General features: G+C 38.1%; 2 protein-coding genes across 2 annotated transcripts; one reads left to right on the forward strand and one right to left on the reverse strand.

Moving 5' to 3' along the window:
• Positions 1 to 403: 403 nt before the first annotated feature.
• LOC124168857 (cryptochrome-2) lies at positions 404 to 18097 on the reverse strand. The gene is made up of 10 exons (XM_046547211.1): positions 17806 to 18097; positions 12345 to 12490; positions 11428 to 11622; positions 11011 to 11302; positions 10184 to 10312; positions 8952 to 9134; positions 4368 to 4508; positions 3444 to 3595; positions 2771 to 2985; positions 404 to 635 (listed from the first exon to the last, which is right to left on the reverse strand). The coding sequence occupies exons 1-10, from the start codon at positions 17884 to 17886 to the stop codon at positions 508 to 510; spliced, it is 1662 nt and encodes a 553-aa protein (XP_046403167.1). The 5' UTR covers positions 17887 to 18097; the 3' UTR covers positions 404 to 507.
• A 119-nt stretch (positions 18098 to 18216) lies between these two features.
• Positions 18217 to 20904, forward strand: LOC124168858 (probable tRNA(His) guanylyltransferase). The gene is made up of 2 exons (XM_046547212.1): positions 18217 to 19137; positions 19275 to 20904. Exons 1-2 carry the CDS (start codon positions 18616 to 18618, stop codon positions 19509 to 19511), a joined length of 759 nt encoding a protein of 252 aa, XP_046403168.1. The 5' UTR covers positions 18217 to 18615; the 3' UTR covers positions 19512 to 20904.
• The last annotated feature ends 1929 nt before the right edge of the window (positions 20905 to 22833 follow it).

Below are 22833 nucleotides of genomic sequence, written 5' to 3' on the forward strand. Positions count from 1 at the left end.
ACTTTCTGACATATAATACATTTATAATGAGTATATGGTCAGTTCCTCCAATAAAAAATCCAGCCAAACATCAAAATAAAAAATCCATTGCTATGAAAATGAAAAAGAAGAAACTTTTTGCTTTCACATGTCATCATCAGGTGAACTCTACAGAGGTCCTGAACCCCCCCCCCCCTCTCCACCTGCCATACCCTCCCTAAGAGTGTCTCCTCCCCCTAGCTATGACCAAGTTCTTTCCCCCTCCCTCTTCTCTGTTGACCAATCCGTTCAACCTAGTTACCTTCCTCCCTCCCCCTCCAAGCCTGGTATAATGATGTGATGGACCTCTGTAGAGTTCACCTGATGATGACGTCTAACGTTGAAACCATGGACGTGTAAATGTGTGAATAAATATTCATGTGAAAGCACAAAGTTTCTTCTTCTCATCTTCATAATGAATCGCTTTCACAAAGTTACACCTCAAACCATCAATTTTATTAAAGCCATTGCTGTTAAACAGTGAACCTTCTACTTTTCAAAGTAATTGGCTATACTTTTATTTCCCTTTGTCTTTGATTTCTTATTTGCACTTGATGATAATGGATCACTGTCAGATGCTCTCTTTTTGGTGTTTCCTTTGGATTTTTTGGGAGCCCCTGAAAATAAATTTAACTACATTATATTATAACAACAGCAACAACGAATGGGTATAACAGAATACTTGTGGATAAAATGCTCTTTAAAATACGCTCCCTAAGAGCACAAGATATGTTTTTCAGTCCAATGGAATCAAAGACCGATAAATGTAAGTGGAGAAAATTACCTTACAACGGTTTTTTATCACAGAAAGTAAGCAACCTTTTTCCCAATAACCTTTTCAAGATTGCCTTTTATAACAACAACAACCTGAAAAGAATATTTAATAACACAAAAGACAGAAGTGATCCATTGGAAAACAGTGGTATTAATTTATAAGAATGTAATGAGTGCTCTGCTGCATATGTTGGACAAACAGGCCGCACTTTCCGGCAGAGGAGCACAAAAGGAGTTACCGGACTTACAACCTCTCCCAGCCCCACTTAGCAAAACACTCGTGGGAGGAGAACCACAGCAGTTATTTCATTCCAAGAATTCTACACTGGGAAGAAAAATGTAGAAGAATGGACAAGAAAGAGGAGTTGGAGATTAGAAAAATCATGGAGAAATGTCCCCTGCTTAATGACATTCTATTTGAAACCCTTTCCCCCTTCCTAAAAGCCTCTCTGACCCTTACGGAAATACCAGCAACCCATAAACCTTCCCCTCCCCCTACTGCTACGGACACCCCCATCATTACCTTAGTCACCGACAACCCTCTGAAACTCCCGGCTAATGGTCTTCCACACTCCACCCCTCTCCAACTCTCACCACCCACTCACAACGCCACATCACCACCTTGAGATTTTTTCCCAGCCACCCCTTCCACCTACCCTCATCCTCCCCCACTTAAATCACATAATTTTTGTCATATATAATGATGTATTTTATGCTTGCAACCCTTGTACCTGATGATGACACCGCTGCGTTGAAACTAGTTGTACTGCGAGAATAAATTGGTGGATAAATACATAGTTTTTTTCCTTCATTTGTTTAAACACATTGTTAATAAAATTGAATTATATCTTTCAAAAATAAAAAACAAAAATATGTACAGCAACACCTCCATGTATAAAATCCCACAGGACTGCAAAAGCAGTAATTTCGTCGTGAGAGGGTTGGCTACAAGGAAATGATTTGTAGGTTATGTTGTTGCAGGATGAGCACAGGGCATATGTGTAAAAGATGGGATTCTCAAATAATATCTACAACAATGAGCTCCTGTTTGGATGTTATGCTTCATAAAAGGGATGAGAAATTCTTACCATGGCAACAAATGAGGCATATCTATTACATATTAAGCCCCTAGCCTGGTAGACAGTCTCCCTTACTTACTATAAATTCCTGTCCACTTCCAGAAAACCGGGAGGGAAAACATTGGGCACCAAGGAGGGGGAACCAAAATTGATTCAAAATAAAATCTGGAAACCCTGACTTCCCAAACTCTTACCCTTGCAAAAATTCAAAATGGTACAAATTCCAATTTTTCCATAGCCAACTCTGATCAACAGCCTACCAATGCCTAGAATACTTGGAGCAGCTTAAACTTTATTAATTATTTGGATAGGAGGAGGATTGCTGCTTTTCACTTCATTTAACCCCTGGAATCTGCAAATACAAGTCTTAAAACCAGAAAGTCGATGGTCCACCCAAACATCCTTGTGGTTTATGCAACCTGAGTGGCATCTAGGGCAGAATCAGGAGTCCCAACCAGGGGTGCAGCTAGGAATTAAGGCTGGTGGGGGTTTAGGTGCAACTAATACCGGGATGTGTGGTGCTATGGAATACCCTCCAGGATAAGCGGTAGATGCGACATTAATAAATTGTGGAATTTTAAGATAAACGGTTCAAAATGGTGAGTTTTACGGCTTTCTGAGGGATATTTTATTGATCCTTACACTATTTTATCAGTAATATCAATCCAATTAAGTAAAATGGATTAAATTTAAATATTTCTCTAAGCTATGGGGGGAGGGGGGTTTAACCCCCAAAAATCCCCCCTCGCTGCGCCACTGGTCCCAATGACTCCTGATTCTGCCGTACGATAGAAATTTCGCTTACATAATGCCAAACAGATGTTATTCCTGGATAATTATTGAATTTGGTTTGCATTTTTTAGGTTTTCACCCAGTTTTAACAAATAAAATTTTCATACCTTCGTCCTCTTCACCAGCCTTTCTCTCCTTGTTGCTTTTATAGGCCGCAGACATTCGCTGTATGTTTGCCTTTGATACTGATTCATGAATAACTATCCTCTTTGGATAGTCCACTCCAATGATACACCCAGCAGCTTTTTGAACTGACAGTGGAGCATCCCATGGCTCATAAATGTACTGGGGTGGAAATTTAGCCAGCTTGGGCACATACTTCCTGCAATATGCAATATGAGTTGTTAAGCCCTAATTTCCAAGAACCATGCATTCATGGCTACACGATGTATGAAAGCATGATCATATGTCAGTTGCCTTTATTGGAACTCCTTGTAAATGGTTTCCAAGTATCAAAGGTGGTGATATTCCACTTAGTGATTACAGAACCACATTGCTCACAAGTTGCATCTCAGGCACCTTGCGCATTAAGTTTCTGGGTGGAGAGTTGTCCAACATTGTAATTTATGACATCGCTCAGTGGTTTGATGCATCCTTATAAATCATTATCACAGAAATGAGAAAAAACAACTACCCATTTCTAAGACACAGAAGCATAATACTTGGAAATCTGGACATAAGGGAAAACATCAATACAGACTACTGATTCATAGATCTGGAATTATGGACTGAAAGATCCTTCACTCAGAGTTAAATTCAATGCCCCTGTTTTCATATTACCTTATGTAATCCCCTAGTTTATCAGTCTTCTTTCCAAATGCAACTGGGCTATAAACACGGAAAAACTGATGAAAAAAGGCAGATGCTGACAGCCACATCCAATTACCAGCATTCAAAGCCCAGTCAGCATCCAAAAGGAGCTCTTCAAAAACCTAAGAAAAGAATGATACAAAAAGTTTTTCTGACAATGAGTGACAAAGACCTCAGAAGAGCAGTGCTAATTAAATTCAGCATTTGGGAAACTGTGACATCTTGATTTATATTTCTAGGCTAGCACAACAATTAGCTAGCACATAATTGATTTAAAACTTGAGATATTGAGAGCCATTGTAGAAAATAATTGATTTTATAGTTACGATTAGAATGTTAATCTGTATGATAGTAAAGAATCCTTGTGAAAATATGTACAACCATTTTATTTATATAAAGACATAACCATTTGACTATGAACACCACAGGTTAGAAAATATTGCAAATCTCTATAATAATGAATCAAATGATGCAGGACAGGTATTCATTATGGAAGACTATTCTGATGTACCCTGGTGGTTACTGTCTAGGTGGCCCATCACCAATTCAAATATATTCACCCAAAGAGCCTTCCATGATGTTATACGCTATGAAAGCACCAGATTATACTTCAAGCATTCATTATCAATTACCATAAAATAATCTTTATGATCATTGTAAGAGTAAATAACATAGATTACTCCTTATTATGTGAGGAATGAAATACATGGATGACATTTCCAAAAGAGGAATCAAGAGATGATGACTTTTCATGATTCCACCATTAATTTATTGGCATTCATGACTGGTTTCAACATCATCAGGCCATTATGTGAGTCCAAACAAAGTGTGTGTGAGTATAACGAATTTGATACACAGAAATAGCGGATTTAAACTGGTATACACTTATATAACCTTTTGCCCTTCTTCCCAAGATATCCACAGGTCACCTCTGGTAAGAAAACAAGCTACAGCATGCCTGGCAAGGTGATGAATCCATCCCTCTAATCGAAGCTGAGTCATTATTGCATCAATAAATGGATAGCCAGTTCGTCCCTGCAAACAGGAAAAAAACTAATGAGAATAATGATAGGGAAACAAACCACTTAGTGACAGAGTACTCTCATTTTTCCATTCTTCAATTCCACTGTAATGACAGGCTGAATTGATTCAGTAAATTAATCTACAGCTAAAACGACTCTCCAACTTGTCTTACAACCACTATTGAAGCAGCTATAGATAAAAAGAGATAGTAAATAACAAAATTATCAGGAACAGCTGGATCTTACCAATTATAAAAATAACTTCTAAATGATAAACCTACTGTAACTGATAAAATACTCTTTTAATAAAAATATTGAAATATTTTTTCACCATGTATTTTGATTTGTGAAGTAAAAGTATGAGTTGTCACTCCCGATTTTCTTCGTTAGTACTTTTCCTGGACAATTATTTTTGCAAGTACAGCCATTTAAATTTGTGAAGTAACAGTCTGTCGTCACTCCCAATATTCTCCATAAATAACTTTCTTGGACAAGATTGTTTGCAAAATAAGTTCATTTGATTTTTTGAAATAAAAGTGAAAGCTACATATCTTTTTGAATGTACACACAATTCTTCTACTTTTCATTCATATATTAAAATATCACATTTCTATAATAGCATATTTTGGAAACCTTTTATTCATTCAGAAAATAAAAAGTCACTGTCAGACACAATAATTGAGAACTGGAAGTGGACAGGTAAGATTCAATATATGTATTCTAGTTCAATTCAACTCTTAGTAATGAAAATAGTAAAATTCATGACTTAGACCATAAATTTACAGATTTGGAGGTTTTAAAGGATCAGTCGACAATCAGGTTTCAAAAACCATGCCCTGAATTGAATGAATTAAGATTATTTATGTAATGGAGAAATTAATACAGAAAGAAAAGAATGGATTCCATTGAGAACCTCCCACAGATTGCTATTTAGGAGATTTTTAACATGTTAACTCAGACACATACAAGGAACATAAAATTCCAATAACAAAATTGCTCCACTCTGCTTTTGGGGTCACTGCTGCATGATGGGCTCCTTCACCATTTATCATTATTGTCAACTCTCATAGAGTTTGTAAAAAGGCAAACATCAAGATGAACAGTTACCACATTGTTAGTGATATGCAAAAATCACATACGCAATAGCTATGATATTGATGCAATTCACGTGAATAAATGTAGCATACATGACCCGATGACTGGACTTCTAAGATACTTAAACGGCAAATTTGCCTTTTCGATGGCAAAAATCGAAAATTTCATGCCAAGCACTGTTGAAATGTTCTGCCGACACCCCTTATTGGCTGGGACTCAAACTAGATGTGGGCACGGGAAAGCTTAACCACCACCACCAGCCCATTCTCGCACAATTCCGCCACGAATTCGTATAAGGCACGAAATTGGAGAGTTCGCACCAATCTACGCGACAGTTGCCAGAAGACAGAAATGCTTCCCTCTCTTTCCATTTATTCCTGGGAATGGTATTTTTTCAAACTATGACCTTGACTACGGTTTTTAAATGCTAAAGATCATTAGCGATCTATATCTAATGATAATGACATTTTGTGTTTTGCCTTTCTGCGATTTGCATTTGACAATCGAGTTCTTTCCTGATGTAATCTCACAGAGATTACGTCATCATATAAAAATCCACACCAAGTAACACTTCACCAATCCCTGCTGCATGCACCTAAGCCACCTGGGGCCGTATTCTGTAACTCCAAACTGATCGGTGCGGCACCGATTCGTCGGGTGCGACGTCACACCGACTCCCGGTAAGAAGTCGTGCGATTCTGTACGAACCCGGTCGGTGCGGCACCGACGAGAGGACGGGAGATCGTCGGTAGCCGTACCGACAGCAAAGAGGTGTCGGTACGGCCACCGACTAGTGGGTTTCATGAATTCCCCGGTGCGCATTGTACGTTTTATTTTGTTTTTACCTCATCACCGAGTAAATAATGAGGTTTTCTCCAATGTTATCTTTTTCTGCCCCTCCGAATACGCCTCTATAATTCACTGTGTCATCATCTATATTAATTACCTTGACAGAAATATAAGATAATGGTTAATAAAAATGAGGTTTGCTAACATATAATGACTTTCTCTCATTTATGTTACCGCACTTTTCACTCACTTGTAATAGGCTTTATTTCTCTCTATCATCATTTTTTTGCTCCTTTGACATAAAAAAGATAGTTTTGATTAAATATGAGTTTTGCCGCAATGTTATCACTTTATATCACTCTGAATAGGCGACTGTTATTTCACTCAATCATCAATTTGGCGTTTCTCTCGGCATAGAAATAAGATCTTTTTATTTAAGTATGAAGTTTGCCACAACGGTATCAGTTTCTTTCATTTGTAACGGGCAACTATATTTCATTTCATCGTCAGCCATTGATTCCCTTGACGATAAAAGAAGATATTTGTTAATAAGTATGAGGTTTACCGCAATATTATCATTTTCTCTCACTTGGAATGCGCAACTTATACATATGTATTTCACCCAATCACAATTTATTTACTTCCTCGTCATTACACTTCTTTTAATTGCACCCAGCTCCATATTTTTATAACAATTTCCTAACTTGTTCCTCTAATATTACATTTGCATTTGAATCCTACGTTCACGTTCCATAGTATGCTATTTTCGTCTGCTACGGTGCCAATGGCATAACATTCCGTTGATAACATTTATACGGAACTTACTTAATGACAACTATATTACCAAATCATGAATAAATAGCATTATACGGAACCAATATTTAAAAAAAGAAACTACGATCTCAAGGATAGTTTCAATAATTCATTCCAGCAACAACAATCTCCATCACATACAAACTTTATTGTGATGTTGTAATATTGTTTCCATCGATTCTGTAGGTACAGCATTACTACCACACATTATATAAGCATTGCCAACAACTTATCCAATATCGTTTATCTTAATCTAGCAATAAGTCGTAATTTCCGCAAATAAAAAGATTGAGAATGACGACAACGAACTGTGCCAATGAGTCTTCACTTGTTTTTACCCTTCTTTCATTGGTGGAGACACGTCAAACTTCGGATATATTCGGATTTTCCCTGTTTGGGAAGGAAGGGGAACCGTACCGACTGGTTTGAAACCGACGACCTTACAGAATCGCTGAAAGTGTCGTCGTCGGTGCGGAATCAGTTGTCGGTACGGTTTGATGTCCAGTCGGTGGGCTTGAAAGGGAAACCGACCGGTGCGGCACCGACGAAATACAGAATACGGCCCCTGATCAGAAGAGGGTCAATAGCCGACAACGACGAAAATGTTGTTGACACCCACGTCTGACTCATTCTCGTCAATTGGAGAACGCATCACCCTGTTCCTCCACCACCCAACTTGTGTTGCTGGCATTTACACAAGGCAGTGCTTGCTGTCTTACAATTTTAGAATAGCGTTGAGGTGGAGAGCAATAGTGGCGAAATTTTGGCCGAGCGACTGGTACGGTACAGCTCCAGCAGTTTTGGTTGGCACCGCATGAACCAGGACACTTGAGTGATCATTCAGTTATCACCTCGATTGTGTAGGTCTCGTGGGAGACTTGCGTGAGTACTGCCATGAGATGTTGACAGTGGACCCAGGAATTTCATTCAGGGGTAAAGGAAGGGGGTCCAAAACCATGCAGCCTGGGGGAAAATTTTTGAAAAATACGGTACTATGCAAAGGGTTTTACACTAATTTTAACACTTTTCACGATGAAAAAAACTTCTTTTTTCAAAGAAATCTTTTGTTAATGTTTTTTTTCAATATATTGTTTTCTTTTATGAGGATGCAAAGTAATTGTGTTTTCATATTTCGGAGGAGGGGGAGATAAGAGTGTCTGGATCCCCCCTCGCTACGTCACTGGATGTTGGGCTTTACTGCTTCATTGATGGTTGCGTGTATTTTTATTGGCAGCAACTAGAGAGGTGGAGAGAGAACCCCAGTAGCTTCTACGATGCTAAGCAAATATTTCTGCCAAGAAAAACTGAATTTGGAAATGCTGCACTCCAAGTAATCTGGGCACCAGTTAGCATTGCAGATGCAAAGATGTTTTTAAGCCAGTCCAACTACTTGTGACTGACAGACACAACTGGTTGAAGGGAGAAAATATTGAAACTTGTCCTCTGTTGATGTTCAACGAGAGTAAATGATATTCAGGCGGCAAAGTGCTCAGTATAATCTCATATTTAATTATTCAATACGTATCTTATTCCTTAATTTATTATTGTTCTACCCCAAAATTATATTAAATAAATTATATTAACTATTCCGTATTTTGTCAAATAACTTTTTCACCACACTTTTTCGTCATCTATTAAAGATACATTGTGAAAAAAAAGAAAAAAAGAGATGCTACAAAATGCTATAAACTGTAATTGAAAGTGCTATTAACATATATCTCGACACATAGTGTATTTTCTGGTGGCTTGGATGTATTACCATTGTCCATGCCTCAAGGTGCTCTGGGTTATTATTCCATGGAACTTGACAGCATACAGGATTACCCTTCATGCGATCAAAATTTGGAGTTGCAGATCCAACGACGTAATAAAATTCTCTCCACAGAAGCTGCCCTATCAAGGACACTGGAGGCTGAGATACTCGAGGCTGTCCCTTGGTTACCTTGATTCAATAAATACACAAAAAGTGCTATAGTTACTAAGTAATTTAGGATGTTCCTTATTTTCTGGCTTGAACACTTTTGAGCTCCCACCATTCAAATTATTTTAAGGAAATTAGAAGCACATAAATAATCCCAAAAAATACATCCCAATTATGCCACATGAAACATGACTCCATGCATCTGGTATCTAAATTATACATTCCCTTTTGATTTCCAGAACACCTCACAAGGTGATATATAGAATTGATATTGACTGCCTAATTGACACCCTGGGAGTAACTGCATATTCACACATTCCTTTTTCCTTTACATTCCAGTTCCCTAGTAATGATATTGCCATCAAGGTTAGCCATTTATTGATTTTAGATTAGATCAGGGTAAAAGCAATCCCATTGATTCCCTTCTTCCATTTTACTTTGGCACTCCGTAAGAGTGGTTATGAACAGTAATGAATAATATGAATATTATTATGAATGGAAAGCAAAAAATGAATGGTTAGTGATAGTTAAAATATGAATGGATAGTAATAAGGAATATGTGATTAAATTAAAAAAGGAAGAACTTTGTGAATAACAACTGAGTAGACCCAAAAAGACTTTAATTAATCAATGAGGTCTGAGAAATGGTTGAATACATCACCACATAAAGATATAAATAAGAATTTCTTCAAAGTCTCACCTCTTTAAGCTTATAGTAGAACAGACGAGAAGAAAGGCACCCAAATTTGAGGTAGGGGCTAAGAACTGTGGTGCTAGGCTGCAGACTGTTAGGGGAGGTATTTTAGGGGAGGCACTCCGTAAGAGTGGTTATGAACAGTAATGAATAATATGAATATTATTATGAATGGAAAGCAAAAAATGAATGGTTAGTGATAGTTAAAATATGAATGGATAGTAATAAGGAATATGTGATTAAATTAAAAAAGGAAGAACTTTGTGAATTACAACTGAGTAGACCCAAAAAGACTTTAATTAATCAATGAGGTCTGAGAAATAGTTGAATACATCACCACATAAAGATATAAATAAGAATTTCTTCAAAGTCTCACCTCTTTAAGCTTATAGTAGAACAGACGAGAAGAAAGGCACCCAAATTTGAGGTAGGGGCTAAGAACTGTGGTGCTAGGCTGCAGACTGTTAGGGGAGGTATTTGGCTTTTCAAATTTGCAGATCCACTCCTGAAATAATAAATGCAACACCATTTCCTGTTATTAACATTAGCAATGATATAGCGAGATAAGTTCTGATGAGAGCAATATTGTTACTGTAACAGTATCGTACTCATAAAAGTACGTATACTTGAAAATCATAATCAAGAGGTGAGTTCCAAAGACTTCATTTAACATTTCGGTAAACATCTGTACTTTCAGAGAATGCAATTTACAAACCTCCATAGTGAGTTGCACTTACTTAACTAATCAATTTCATAAAGGGGTTTAGAACTTATGCCCAAAAGTTGCATTACTAGGCTTCTTCCAATCACAGATACCCAAAGATGTCATGGTATTTGGAGGAGGCGACCGACAACTGAGGTCATTTACGCCATGAAGGGCAGGGAAGGTATGGAAGGATGGAGAGAAACCCAGTGTTGGCATTAGCCTGCTCTTAATGAAATGTGCCATGGGACCCTGGCTTAACGTCCCATCTGATGGACGGCCTGTTGTGCTTGAAATGTCCTCCACACAACATTCGAGCAGGGATCGGGCATTCTGAAAATTCTCTGCCACGGCTGGGTTTTAAACCCCAGTCTATGGGGTGGGAAACAAACACTCTAGCCACCACACCAACCCGATCCCCGATATCCACAGAGAAAAGTGAGAGACACTTCTTTCACTTCTCAACAAATCATTGCTCAAGTTATCATGAAATTACCTACCTTCTTAGCGATGTTCTTGCTCAGCCTTTTTAGTGCCTCAGTTTCTCCACCATGATGTAGGTTAGGGCCTAATTCCTCTTCCTTAACACCCAAGTCTTTTAGAGAAGGAACGTTGAACTCAGGCCATCCGGGTATTTCTCCATGAACATCCGCCTTTTCATTTCCAACAAAACATTCTTTTGGAAACTTATCAGGCATTGTTACAGGGTTTGGAGGAGCCCCCAGCCCACTAACGACAGAAATCAGCTTTTGATATGTTAAAGGAGGTCGACCAAGATTTGCCTTGATAACTCTGAAAGAAAAAAAAAACACCTACAGCAGTAGCAATATGGTGAGAGGTATAAGGACCACTTTCTTTGTTTCATTTTAATATTGGCTAAATAAAAATTTTACATCAAATAAGAGAAGAGTACTCACGCTTCTGTGTCGAACAATGTATGAGAAATCTTCTGCATCACACGCACTCCAGCATCTTTAGCCAATGCTTCAATACGCTCGTCCCTTTCACGTGCATATGGCTCTATGTCCAGCTCAAATGTGAGCAATTTCACATTCCAAACTCGAAAAGCAATAGGCAACACTTCTTCAGGTTTTCCTTTCAGAACATACAGCCTTCAATATATTTAATGAAATAATAATATCAAAATTCAGAATTGATGTTTTAACCACATGTTTTTATTATAACCATATACCTACACATTATTCCATGCTTAGAAATATATAAAGTTACCATTCAAATCTCAAACTTTGTTGAGAATTTTGGAATCCTTACTGATTACTATTTTAATAATTCTCGTTCACAACATGAAGAAATAACAAGGGTAATGTGATAATGAACAACGATTCTGGTTGACAATGCGAAACAAACAAAAAAGGAGTATAGTAATAAAAAAATACCCTGTGTAAAACCCAAGAAATCTTCAATGTTATTGTTTGCTGAGAAAAAAACCAGACAGAAGAATAAAGATTTGATGACAATGGCCTTCTTTGCATCCCTCATTTAAAAGATATATTTTACTAAATTGGGTGTTAAGTTTGTTAGAAGAAATTCATAAGAATGTAAAAATGCCATGACAGAAAGAAATTTCAGTTCTTAGTTGTTTCTTTGCTATTAATTGTACTGTTTTATTTTTTTGTGAACTTAACACTATTATTATTTTGTTATTGTTTATGTGGTGTTCATGAGGGTAATATACCAAGAGGAAATGAACATTATTATATTATCTACTATCAAGTCAGTTTCTCATGCACTAGTCTCCACAATGATTTTTTCCTCGTCATTTTTCATCTACGTCACAGCAGTGTTAACTTTAAAGATGGAAAATATTTCTTACCGTGAGCCCATCTTCTTCAAACTTTCATGAAGATCCATCAAAGACTGCTGAAGGAAGCGCCATCTGTTTGGCCCAACACGCATATTCTTCACAAACCATGGATCAAGAATAAAAACTGGTCGGATGATACAATTTTCTCCATCAACCTGAAGATTAGCAGGCTATTATTAGAAAACCAAGAAAGTTATTGAAATATACCCTAAAGAGAGTGGGGTGGTGTAAGTTGGACAGGTATGGTGTCATTCACTCACAGCTGAAATAGCAATTCATCTACAGAATTTGGTTGATGGAAGGGAAAGGTAAATTATGGCAAAAAAAATCCATGCAAAGCCATTCTCTTGTAAGTATAGAATATATGAATGCTGTAATCCACTTCGCATGAGTTAATACAGTCATTAGAGTTATGGTTCGTTAACTTGCTCAGATAGAATTTATACAGGGGGCCGTAATCAATCACGGGTAGGTAAAAAACAACATGCCATCCTTCGTGTATTCACAAAATAAGTTATGTTTACAAATCCTTGATCAATGGCAGAACCAATCGCTATGGCCAGTGTCAACTAAGCAAATTACCCCTCTGTTGTTGATGAGTATTGAGAGAAAAACAAATATTTTATAGATTTTTTAGAATCAAAGTGACATAAGAAATGCGAGGAATGTCAATACTGAGGCAGTTACAGATCAAAAATTTCAAATGAACAATGAATTCCTTTAGTGAACCTTAGGTGACAGAGTCTTGGACACATGCTCAAGAGAAACTGAACACTATGGTAAGATAAGAAAAATTCGTTCCAGATTTTAGGGACCCATTACAAAAAAGACTAATCAGGCTCAGGAGGCGGAAAACTGCTTTTCTTGAATTTAATGGTACCCAAAGTCAATGGCTGTCCCAGCCTAAGGGATAGAATTTTCATGAGTTCAACCATAGATACAAAACCGTTTCACAATGTCTGTTGTTTATCACAGCTAGTTTTACTATTTTGACTGCATAGATTTCTGAAGCTATTCATACAATCTACTTTTATTTGTATAGGTTTAATTATGCACAAAACAATTTCCCTCTACCATGGGAATCTTATCTGTTCCAAAGTCAGAGTAGTCTGCAAGTAGAGATCTCACAGCGATTATACTAGTTGAAATCCCCTTAAAAATTCAATAAAGGTGCATATCAGGGTTTAGTATGTTAGAATACGTTATTAACAAAATAAGCAGCGCCTGGGTGGAATTCGAATAGGCGTTGCCAAGGTATTGTTTATGTGGATGTAACTGTTTCTCTTGTTCGCAGTGGATGTGTACGTTATAACCTCTTATAAATAAAAGGTTTTTCCTGCGCGTGCTAACAGGTTATGGGCCCAGGGCGTATTACGAGCCTATAAAAGAGGTCACGTAGTTTATGAAAAGTGTGTAGGTGCTGTCGGGCGAAATGGCATCATCATACCATCAGGACGAAGCAACTACGAAGGTTCCAGTGCTGAACTCAAATAATCATTTCGCATGGTCATTAAGAGTAAAGGCGGAGTTACTTTTACGTGATGCATGGGAGGCTATCGTCGGTTACGAAGACGCATTGGACGCATCACTCACTCAAGGCGAAGTTCGGAGGCGAGCCAAAAACAATACCATCGCACTATCCATTCTTTATAAAACGGTAGGCGATGAATTTTTGGGAGATATTGCTGACTGTACGACCGCAAGAGAAGCATGGAGGATTTTAGATGATTTGTGCAATAGTGAAGGACTGGTTAATGGCGCAATGGTACTGAAGGAGCTTACACACTGCACCAAAACACCTGAGATGCCCATTCAGGAATACTTCGCAAAAATGCACAATTTGCAGAAGAGAGCAGCAAAAGGTGGGTTTGAATTGTCCGATAAACAAGTCGCGGGAATTATTCTCGGAAATTTACCGGAAGAATACCAAGGCTTTATTCAGTCCTGGGAGATAGATTCAAGTAAGCTGTCCACAACTTTACTAAAATCAAAGCTTATTACGGCGGAGAAGAAATTGCAGTTGATGGGAGAAATCGAGGAAAATAGTCATCACGCATTCCGAGCTGTTCAGAAGACGAAGGGAAGTAAGGTGAAGAATGGAAAGGGAGATGAAACAAACAGGTTCAGAAGTTACTCGAACGATAAAAGGTTTTGGTGCTTTGCCTGTGGGAAGGAGGGACATATTTCAAAGAATTGCCCTAGGAAGAAGGAACATGAAGGTGAAAGAATCGTAGTCGAGCAGAAGAAGGCGTCAACAGCCATCGTGTCTAGGGAATTCGTGTCGCTCTGCACGAAGAGGAAAGTACCTGACGGCCAGGGAGTGTGGTTATTGGACTGTGGTGCTTCAGATCACATGTGCCCGCGAAGAGAACTATTTCACCACCTTGAACCAATGGAAGGAGAAGTAGAGGTTGGTGACGGCGCCCCTTTAAGAATTGAAGGCAAGGGAAGTGTGATGCTGAACATATCAGACGAATGCGGAGGTAAAGATGTGGAACTTAAGGAAGTTCTCTATATACCAGCACTACAAGAGAACTTGATTTCGCTAGGGCAAATCGAGGAGAAAGGTTGCAAGATAGAGACCTTCAACGGCGTAGCAAATATCTATCTTAGGGGGAAACTAATTCTCAGAGCAGTAAGAGTCGCTCGACTTTACTATGTGTCGACTGTGGGAGGCATCAGTATACAGGAGATTAGTGAAGAATTTAACAATATGGGGAAGAAGGCTTCCAGAGTTTCTTTTGCACAGAGGCACACACACCTTGAACCAATGGACCGGGAGAAGAGGTTGGCTGAGGTAGAAAAGCTGGAGACATCGCTTCAGGAGGCAGAGAAACAGGCCAGAGATTGGAAAAGGAAAGCAGAAGTTAGTAGGGCAATATCAGCGGCTAAGCAGGCTGAAATGGATGCCTTCAAAAGTCGTTTGTCCACAGTAATGGCCAAGGGAGAGCATGGTGACCAGCTAATACTATTTCTCAAGGAGTGTTTGAAGAGCAAAGATAGTACTATTAAGGAGAAAGAATTAGAAATGAAGGCAATGGCAGAAGAACATAGGAAAGAAAAGAAAAATTTAACGATGCAGCTGATGAAAGAGCAGGCAAAAGTCAATAACTTGGAAGATACACTGGAGAAGAAAAATATGATGGTAGAAAAGTTACAAGAAGCCCTCCATAGCATGAATATTTCTCCAGGCTCAAATGATAACTCACTGGTAATTGCCGCAATGAGATCCGGAAATTTCAAGTCCTCGGAGTATGCTTTAAGAGCCATGATGCAGGCTACTGAGGCTGAAAAGCTCAGATTAATGGAATTGGTGGCTGTTTTGAATAGACGCTTGAAGCAAGAGCAATCACAGAGAGACCACGCCTTGAAACAACTGGAGATGGAAAAACGAAAGCAGGAGAAGACGATGACTTGGGAGGAGCTCGAGGCGAGAGGTGGAGAGCCAGAGGAGGTGACACTCATCCAGGGGTCAGGGGAGGTAATCATCGCCTGTGAAAATGAGCCTGCCTATGAAGGAGTAGCGGAAGGTGGTCTACCACATAGGTCTCAGAGACAGAGGAATCCCAAGATTGTCCCTGCTGCAGAAGGTCCAGATAGCAACAACCCGGAGGATGCAGAGGAGGCACTGAGTGGACCAGATGCGGAGAAGTGTCATTATATCATATATCAAGAAGTATAATTATATATGATTATATGTCATGTATCAAGAAGTATCATTATATCAGGGAGATGGTAAAAACAGGGGAGGTTTCATTCCAGTTTGTCAGATCAAAAGATAATATCGCTGATATGTTGACAAAGTCACTGTCAGGAACTAAGGCAAAAGAATTTTGTAATATGTTAAATCTTAAGGAGTGCTAAGAGATTTATATTTCAAATTATTATTTTGTCAATCCCGAGGGGAGGTGTTAGAATACGTTATTAACAAAATAAGCAGCGCCTGGGTGGAATTCGAATAGGCGTTGCCAAGGTATTGTTTATGTGGATGTAACTGTTTCTCTTGTTCGCAGTGGATGTGTACGTTATAACCTCTTATAAATAAAAGGTTTTTCCTGCGTGTGCTAACATAGTACAGCATAAGAAAACTGCATTCCAAAGCTCATGTTGAAATCCTCCATGACTGATTGACTGACTCTGAGGGATTGATGAAATAAATTACTTTAGACGTTTCAAAAACCCAAAATGCAATCCTATCTTACTTGGCTGAAACAAAACCTTCACAAATCCTGCTGAAAACCTCTTCATAGCTGAAGGATATAATGTATGATTTGTTAATAAAAGAAGTCTGGGTCATGATGCCACTGGACCTCAGTCAAGTCATGCTCGCCTGAGCTTGAGTGAGCAGTGATGAGTATGGTCTTTCATTTTGACTCCTGTATACAACAAAGTCCTAACCAACTTCCTCCAACAAGGCGCAACAGGAAAACTGCATTCCACTGGAAAGTCCCTTGCACACCTCAATGGAAGTATTCTAGACCCTTAGCCATAGACCACAACCCTTTATGAATCCCAACCAATTATATAAACCTTTTGAAAAATCTCCAACAGTACTGTTAGGAGGCTCTTCATACAATTTAGGAATCGTAATTGCATTGCTAGGTTGCCCGGAAATTTTGAATAGGACTCCTTGAGAAATCTCTCTGACTCTAAATACCTCTTAAAATTCTTTGGGAAACCTGTGGAAAACCCCTGTGACAAGCTAAATATTTGTTTTCCACTGAGATTTTCATTGAAACTCACAAAGCCAAATACAGTAACTCCCCGAAATTAACTCTTTTTCGCCTGGGTGAAAGTGGCTAAAACACTACTATACCAAAAGTCCAAGATCATTTTCTATGTCCCTCCTTAGGCAAATGTCTACAAGCTCTATCAAATATTGATGAATTACATGTAATCATTGAACTAAAGTTATTCAAGAATACGAAGAAGGAATTTAGGAGTAAAGAAAAAGTTTACACCGGCCTAACAGCCAGGATTTCCTACTCCGAAGATTAGACGTCAAACTCCGCAAAGATACAGCGCAAAAACTGAGATAATTTCATTTTCATGGCTAGGTGCACAAGCGCAGTCACCGAGATGGACACGGTACTTGACACAGGCAACGACCCATGAATGACACGATTTTCAACGTTAAGACCGAGAAATCAGGGCTAATTGCTGAGGTAGTTTTTTATTGTATCAAACAAAATCCTCAACCCCAAAGAAACGGGAAATTATATTGTATGAAAGATTGATACGATTTTGGAAGCGATAATTTTAAGTGGGTCACCAGAATGAATGTAAGGCGCAAACGTTTCCCAGCGTTAATCACGTTAGAAACACGGAAAAATCATTATTTACAATCACTATCTTTCCCCCTTTTGATGCGAGTGCATCTCTTCAGATCGCGGAGAGACGCTTGATGCACACACCGAAAAAACGATTCATTGGTGTTGGAATTAATTCACATAATTAGAAATATGCATACCTTTTCTGTTACAGCCAACAATGCTGGATTATCATGGATGCGTAATCCTTTACGAAACCAATGTATGGCCGACCCAACCATCGTAATCTTCGTGTTCACTCAACAGGGTATACGCCAAGAATGAAACTTCGCGAAAAACTCTCAAATCATGAGCGCGCCTTTTGTTGATTATAAACGCCGGTTTTGGAATGAACGTCACAGATCTAACTTGTCGTTCGACTGACCTACTCCCGATTAATGAACTGCCTAAGCTACCTTGAGCTCCAAAGGCAATCCAAAGGTGTTTGAAAACAAATAACACAACAGGTATTTCATTTCCGCTTTTCACCTGTTACGACGGTAGCGGCAGTAGGAGGACGTGGTGAAATCCAGCAATCCCGAAAATAACAATGACGGTGACGCTGCGTTACGTTGTTTACCTGAAGACACCGATGACTGAAGACCACTAGTTAGGACAAAAAACCTTATTAAGTGGATTGGAACACACTGGAATTGAAAGTGAAATCGAAAAAAATGTCAGGTTATCATTTTTTGTATTGTAATGCAAGATACTTGCATTCAAGCTGATATTGTACGTGCATCCGGTGCGGCATGCTTTTGCAGATTTGGCGGACAAGTGTTATATATGCCTGAAGAAGGTCATAACGAGTGAAAAAGTGATTCAAGTGGTTAATTGCTCTTGTATGTGACTTTGAATATTCTCGGTCTCGAATGCTGGTTCACGAATTGAACAGTCCTCCACCCTATTTGTTTTGTTTTTAACTTAAATTTTTGATCGATATTTATATATCTCTAACAATTACCATAAAAATGGCCAAAAGTTCCTTCGAGTATGTGCGAAAATTTGAAACAGAGGAGAGGTGTCTTCCAAATACGTGGATTGTTGTTCGAATTGATGGCAAAGGCTTCCACAAATTTGCTGATGCTCATGGCTATGAGAAACCCAATGACAAAAGGGGATTAGATTTAATGACTCGATGTGCGAAATGTGTCATGGATGAGTTTCGTGATATTAAAATCGCTTATGGACAGAGTGATGAGTATAGTTTCGTATTTAAAAAAGACACTAATTTGTACAATAGGAGAAGTGTCAAAATTATGACTAACGTTAATAGTCTATTTGCCTCATCTTTTGTTTACTTTTGGTCAGAATATTTTGCTGAAACTAAAATGGCCTACCCTCCCGCATTCGATGCACGCATTGTACTTTATCCCACCAACAAAAATTTAAGAGATTATTTGAGCTGGAGGCAAGCCGATGTTCACGTCAATAACTTGTACAATACGACATTTTGGTCCCTGGTGTTGAAGAAAGGGATCTCTAATGCAGAGGTGAGTTGACCTTGCGTAGTGCTGTGTCACTTTCATTGTCACTGAATTTTACTTGTATACCTAACTATACATTCTTGAAGTGTGACATTGTTTTTCTTCCAATATTCATGGTAATTTAAACTAGAAATGCATTCCAGGCTGAAGAACGTCTGCAGAGGACATTAGCATCGGATAAAAATGAAATATTGTTTTCAGAATTTAATATTAACTATAACAATGAACCAGAAATGTTCCGGAAGGGTACTACCTTAATATGGAAGAAGGAAAATTCAGAAAACAGAAAATGTGTTCAAGAACTAGCTGTCTTTCACTGTGATATAATTAAGGACAAATTTTGGAATGAGCATGAAGATATTCTCGGGCCATATTCATGAAGTGTACAGGTCCACATGTTGTTCTTCTCAGTGAACAATGAAGGAGATTCACAAGCTGAAACATCAAGGGAGAGCAAAATTTGATATCAAGTTACTTACTCTTTTGACCCTAATGACTCTTGGTTTTAAATTGAAGGGATTAATTTTTGTGGTTCATTGCTGTACAGGGCACTATTCCTGTTGTAATTTTATCATCTAATGTTGCATTATACAATCAATTACAATTTAATCAGAGGTCTTGTCATGATTGCACCATAATTCTTTGAACTCCTAGAAGAGTTACTCTGACCAATATTGGGAATAAAATGTAAATATTAATCCTTTTTAACAATATTTTTTATCTTCAATTGAAAATTCTCATGTCACTGTTTGTTGTGAATTTATACCATTTTTGAAATGAAAGTAAATGATTATGAACCATAATGGGATTAGTTATTTGGAGTGGTGTTAGACCACTAATATCTTTTATACCTAGAGAGAATGATTGGTTGCGGAAGAACCCTTTAGAATTCAACCAAGTTTTAATACAATCTACCATTAACCCTAAAGTAGTTACATTGAGTCTGTGACTCGAGCAATATTTTTAATGAAAAAACTTACATGCAGTAAAAATGTTATGATAATTAACTTTCTTCACATATGCTCTTTTGTTATATGAGGTTGGTGTCTATAGTCTAACAGGAATATAAATTTAGTGGCTTATGCTATATAAGTGGTTGGAATTGATAACATACATGCTCTTCTTATGAAATCATGTGTTAAAATGTGGGGTAAACTTTTCTTTCACAGTGTTAAGCTTTTTTCCAGGTAATTTTATTTTATCAAAGATGATTTTGCCACTTTCCAATCATATAACAGGTAATATTAAATAACTTGGCTATTTTTGAAACACATTGGGGACACTCAGGGATGGCAAGCACTCAGAGCCCTCGCTCACCGCATAGCATATACTCAGTCTCCATGAATGGAGAAAGTTGAACAGGCACAACAAGGTGTTGTTTAATAATCTTCCAGAAAACCAATCAGGGCCAGATTATGTAGCTAGGGAAGTGACCAAATGTCCAAATAGAAAAAAAATTGTTTTCCGATTAAATTGTACTCTTTGTGTACAACTTTCCTGTGTAAATTTATTTTTATAAACTTTAAAAGTTTAAGTTGATGCAAAAACACACTCTGCATGTTGTAGTTGTACAAATACCACTGTATGGCCTGGAAAGCATTTTGCGTAGGTCACTAACCTTCAGTTCTTAATCCAATCTGGTAAAGAGCCGGCTTTTCGCCGATGTGATACAACTTTTCTTAATGTAAAGAGACAGCAAACCGCCAGTTGAGTGATTATCGTTATATTTGAAATTTTTTATTACTAATGAATAAATATTATCCTAAAAATAGATATAATGTTAAAAAATGATTACAATTATCCTATTACAACTAAAACTATGAATTATACAAAAAAAATACTAGGTTGATAAATGAAAACTTCAAGAAAAATTAAAATGGTATTTAGTTCCAAAATTTCCGCCGAAAATTAAGAGGCGAATGGGTTAACTAGCCAGGGTAAGACGAAGGGGAAGTCAAAGTGGGTTGAGAGTTGGAATGTGTCGCATAGCATCAGTCATCACGCCACTCTCTCTACCTGTGATTTCCCCAGTTAATAAGGGGGGTACTCCATACAAAACCTTCCTGTAGGGGGGTGACACAATAGTAGTTTGCCCGGGTAAGTATTTTGCCTTGAGCCATCCCCGACACCACTGGCCACATAAAAATAATAATTGTGCTCCCATTAATGTGATGAGTGCTCAGACAAGCAGTGACAGAAAAACCCCTCTTAGAAATTCCTGATCGCTCAAAAATATGTGTACATATGTTGAATTGGGCTGCCACATAGTTGTCAAATTCAGGAGAAAATTCCACTGCTGTTATGGTAAGGCTGTAGTAGTCACTCCCTCTAAATTCACCCATTCCCTCTGATGTGACTCACTAGTAGTTACCACCACGTGTCCAACACTTTTTTTCTTCAAAGTTTTGTTAGTTGCTGTTCCGCAAAATGAAAAGTCTAAAAATTGTATAAAACTATTCAGTAGACAGAAACCTATGCAGCGTGACCCACTTGTGGGTGGTGCCTCATAGTGAAATTTTTCTCGTACAACAGCGTGTCCGCTAACCTGGAATGCTCCGGGAATATCAATCTCATCAAAGCAGTCTTGGAAATGTCCCAGAAAAATTTGTTTTTGATTCATGCATCGTCCAGTAAAATGTGACCAAATACGTTAAATTTTATGTGATGCAGCCACAGCTGAGCAAAAAATAAAATAATTATATTAGATTGTTGTTCTACTATTCTCATAAATCTAAATCAAATTAATATAAGCTCCTCTTTCAATTACTTTCCACGAAAAGAGTGTTATATTAAGACAGTTGCTTGCTTAATATTCTTCATATATTTTTGGTTTGGTTATTGGACTTCAATTGTCAGTGCAGTAGCTATCACAGGTATTCCAAGGTGTTAAATTCCCTGTAATTCTGAAGTGTTCAAGGCCAAAATTTTACAGAGGAGATAGTAAAGATAGTTCACAATTGGTATTTCATCTGAAGACCACTGTCATTAGATAATTCATGTGCTGTTTCATGTTTTAATATAAGAGCTGAAGTTAAATATAATATGTAGAAGGGTATTGAATCCCATCTAGTTGAGATTACCCACCTCATCTCAAAATGTTACTCATAGAGTAACTTGATAACTATGCTTGTGGTTAGAAATTTCTGTTTCATTACCCATATTTACCCAGAAATGCTTATGCAATATGAAATGAAAAAATCCGATTGGCCGCAAAATAGCTACCAATAATCATTCTCCTTGGACCTATGAATCACTGGTATTGGTGAGTGGGACGTGGAGAGTTTTACTGCAGGGACCAAACCCATGCCTCTAAACTGGAATAGCCAAACTCACACATACCTGCTTACATACAACCAAAACAGGGTTCTTTATGAGGGTTAACAGGAGCCAAACTAAGGCTGTCTCATTGACAGCCTAGGATTCTTTGCCGGGCTGGAGAGACCCTATTAAGGATACCTTGTTGTTGGTCGATGTAAACTCACAAGCACTTTGAAAGAATCATCACACACAGATTAACTCAGCCGAATGGCTACAACACTCCAGGAGAAATCAGCTTCAAGCAGAGCATAGTCATTGGTTGGAAGGGCATGAGGAACAGGTTATCCTTCAGGAGAAGAGGTATGTATGTATCAGTCAATAATTCCATTGTTTGTTTTTTTTCAAGACAATTGATCAGGTTCCACCATCATTTAAAAAGTACTT

Source organism: Ischnura elegans, chromosome 12 (genome assembly GCF_921293095.1).
Source record: "Ischnura elegans chromosome 12, ioIscEleg1.1, whole genome shotgun sequence".
In the NCBI taxonomy this organism is placed as follows: Eukaryota; Metazoa; Arthropoda; class Insecta; order Odonata; family Coenagrionidae; genus Ischnura; species Ischnura elegans.

What these genes read in the sequence shown, in the direction of transcription:
- LOC124168857 (XM_046547211.1), bottom strand. Translation starts at nt 17,886, where the DNA reads ATGGTTGGGTCGGCCATACATTGGTTTCGTAAAGGATTACGCATCCAT. An exon ending in TGTTGGCTGTAACAGAAAAG is followed by an intron (nt 12,491 to 17,805) that starts GTATGCATATTT and finishes GCTAATCTTCAG; the next exon opens with GTTGATGGAGAAAATTGTAT. An exon ending in GGCTGGTGAAGAGGACGAAG is followed by an intron (nt 636 to 2,770) that starts GTATGAAAATTT and finishes ATTTATTTTCAG; the next exon opens with GGGCTCCCAAAAAATCCAAA.
- LOC124168858 (XM_046547212.1), top strand. Translation starts at nt 18,616, where the DNA reads ATGGCCAAAAGTTCCTTCGAGTATGTGCGAAAATTTGAAACAGAGGAG. An exon ending in AAGGGATCTCTAATGCAGAG is followed by an intron (nt 19,138 to 19,274) that starts GTGAGTTGACCT and finishes AATGCATTCCAG; the next exon opens with GCTGAAGAACGTCTGCAGAG.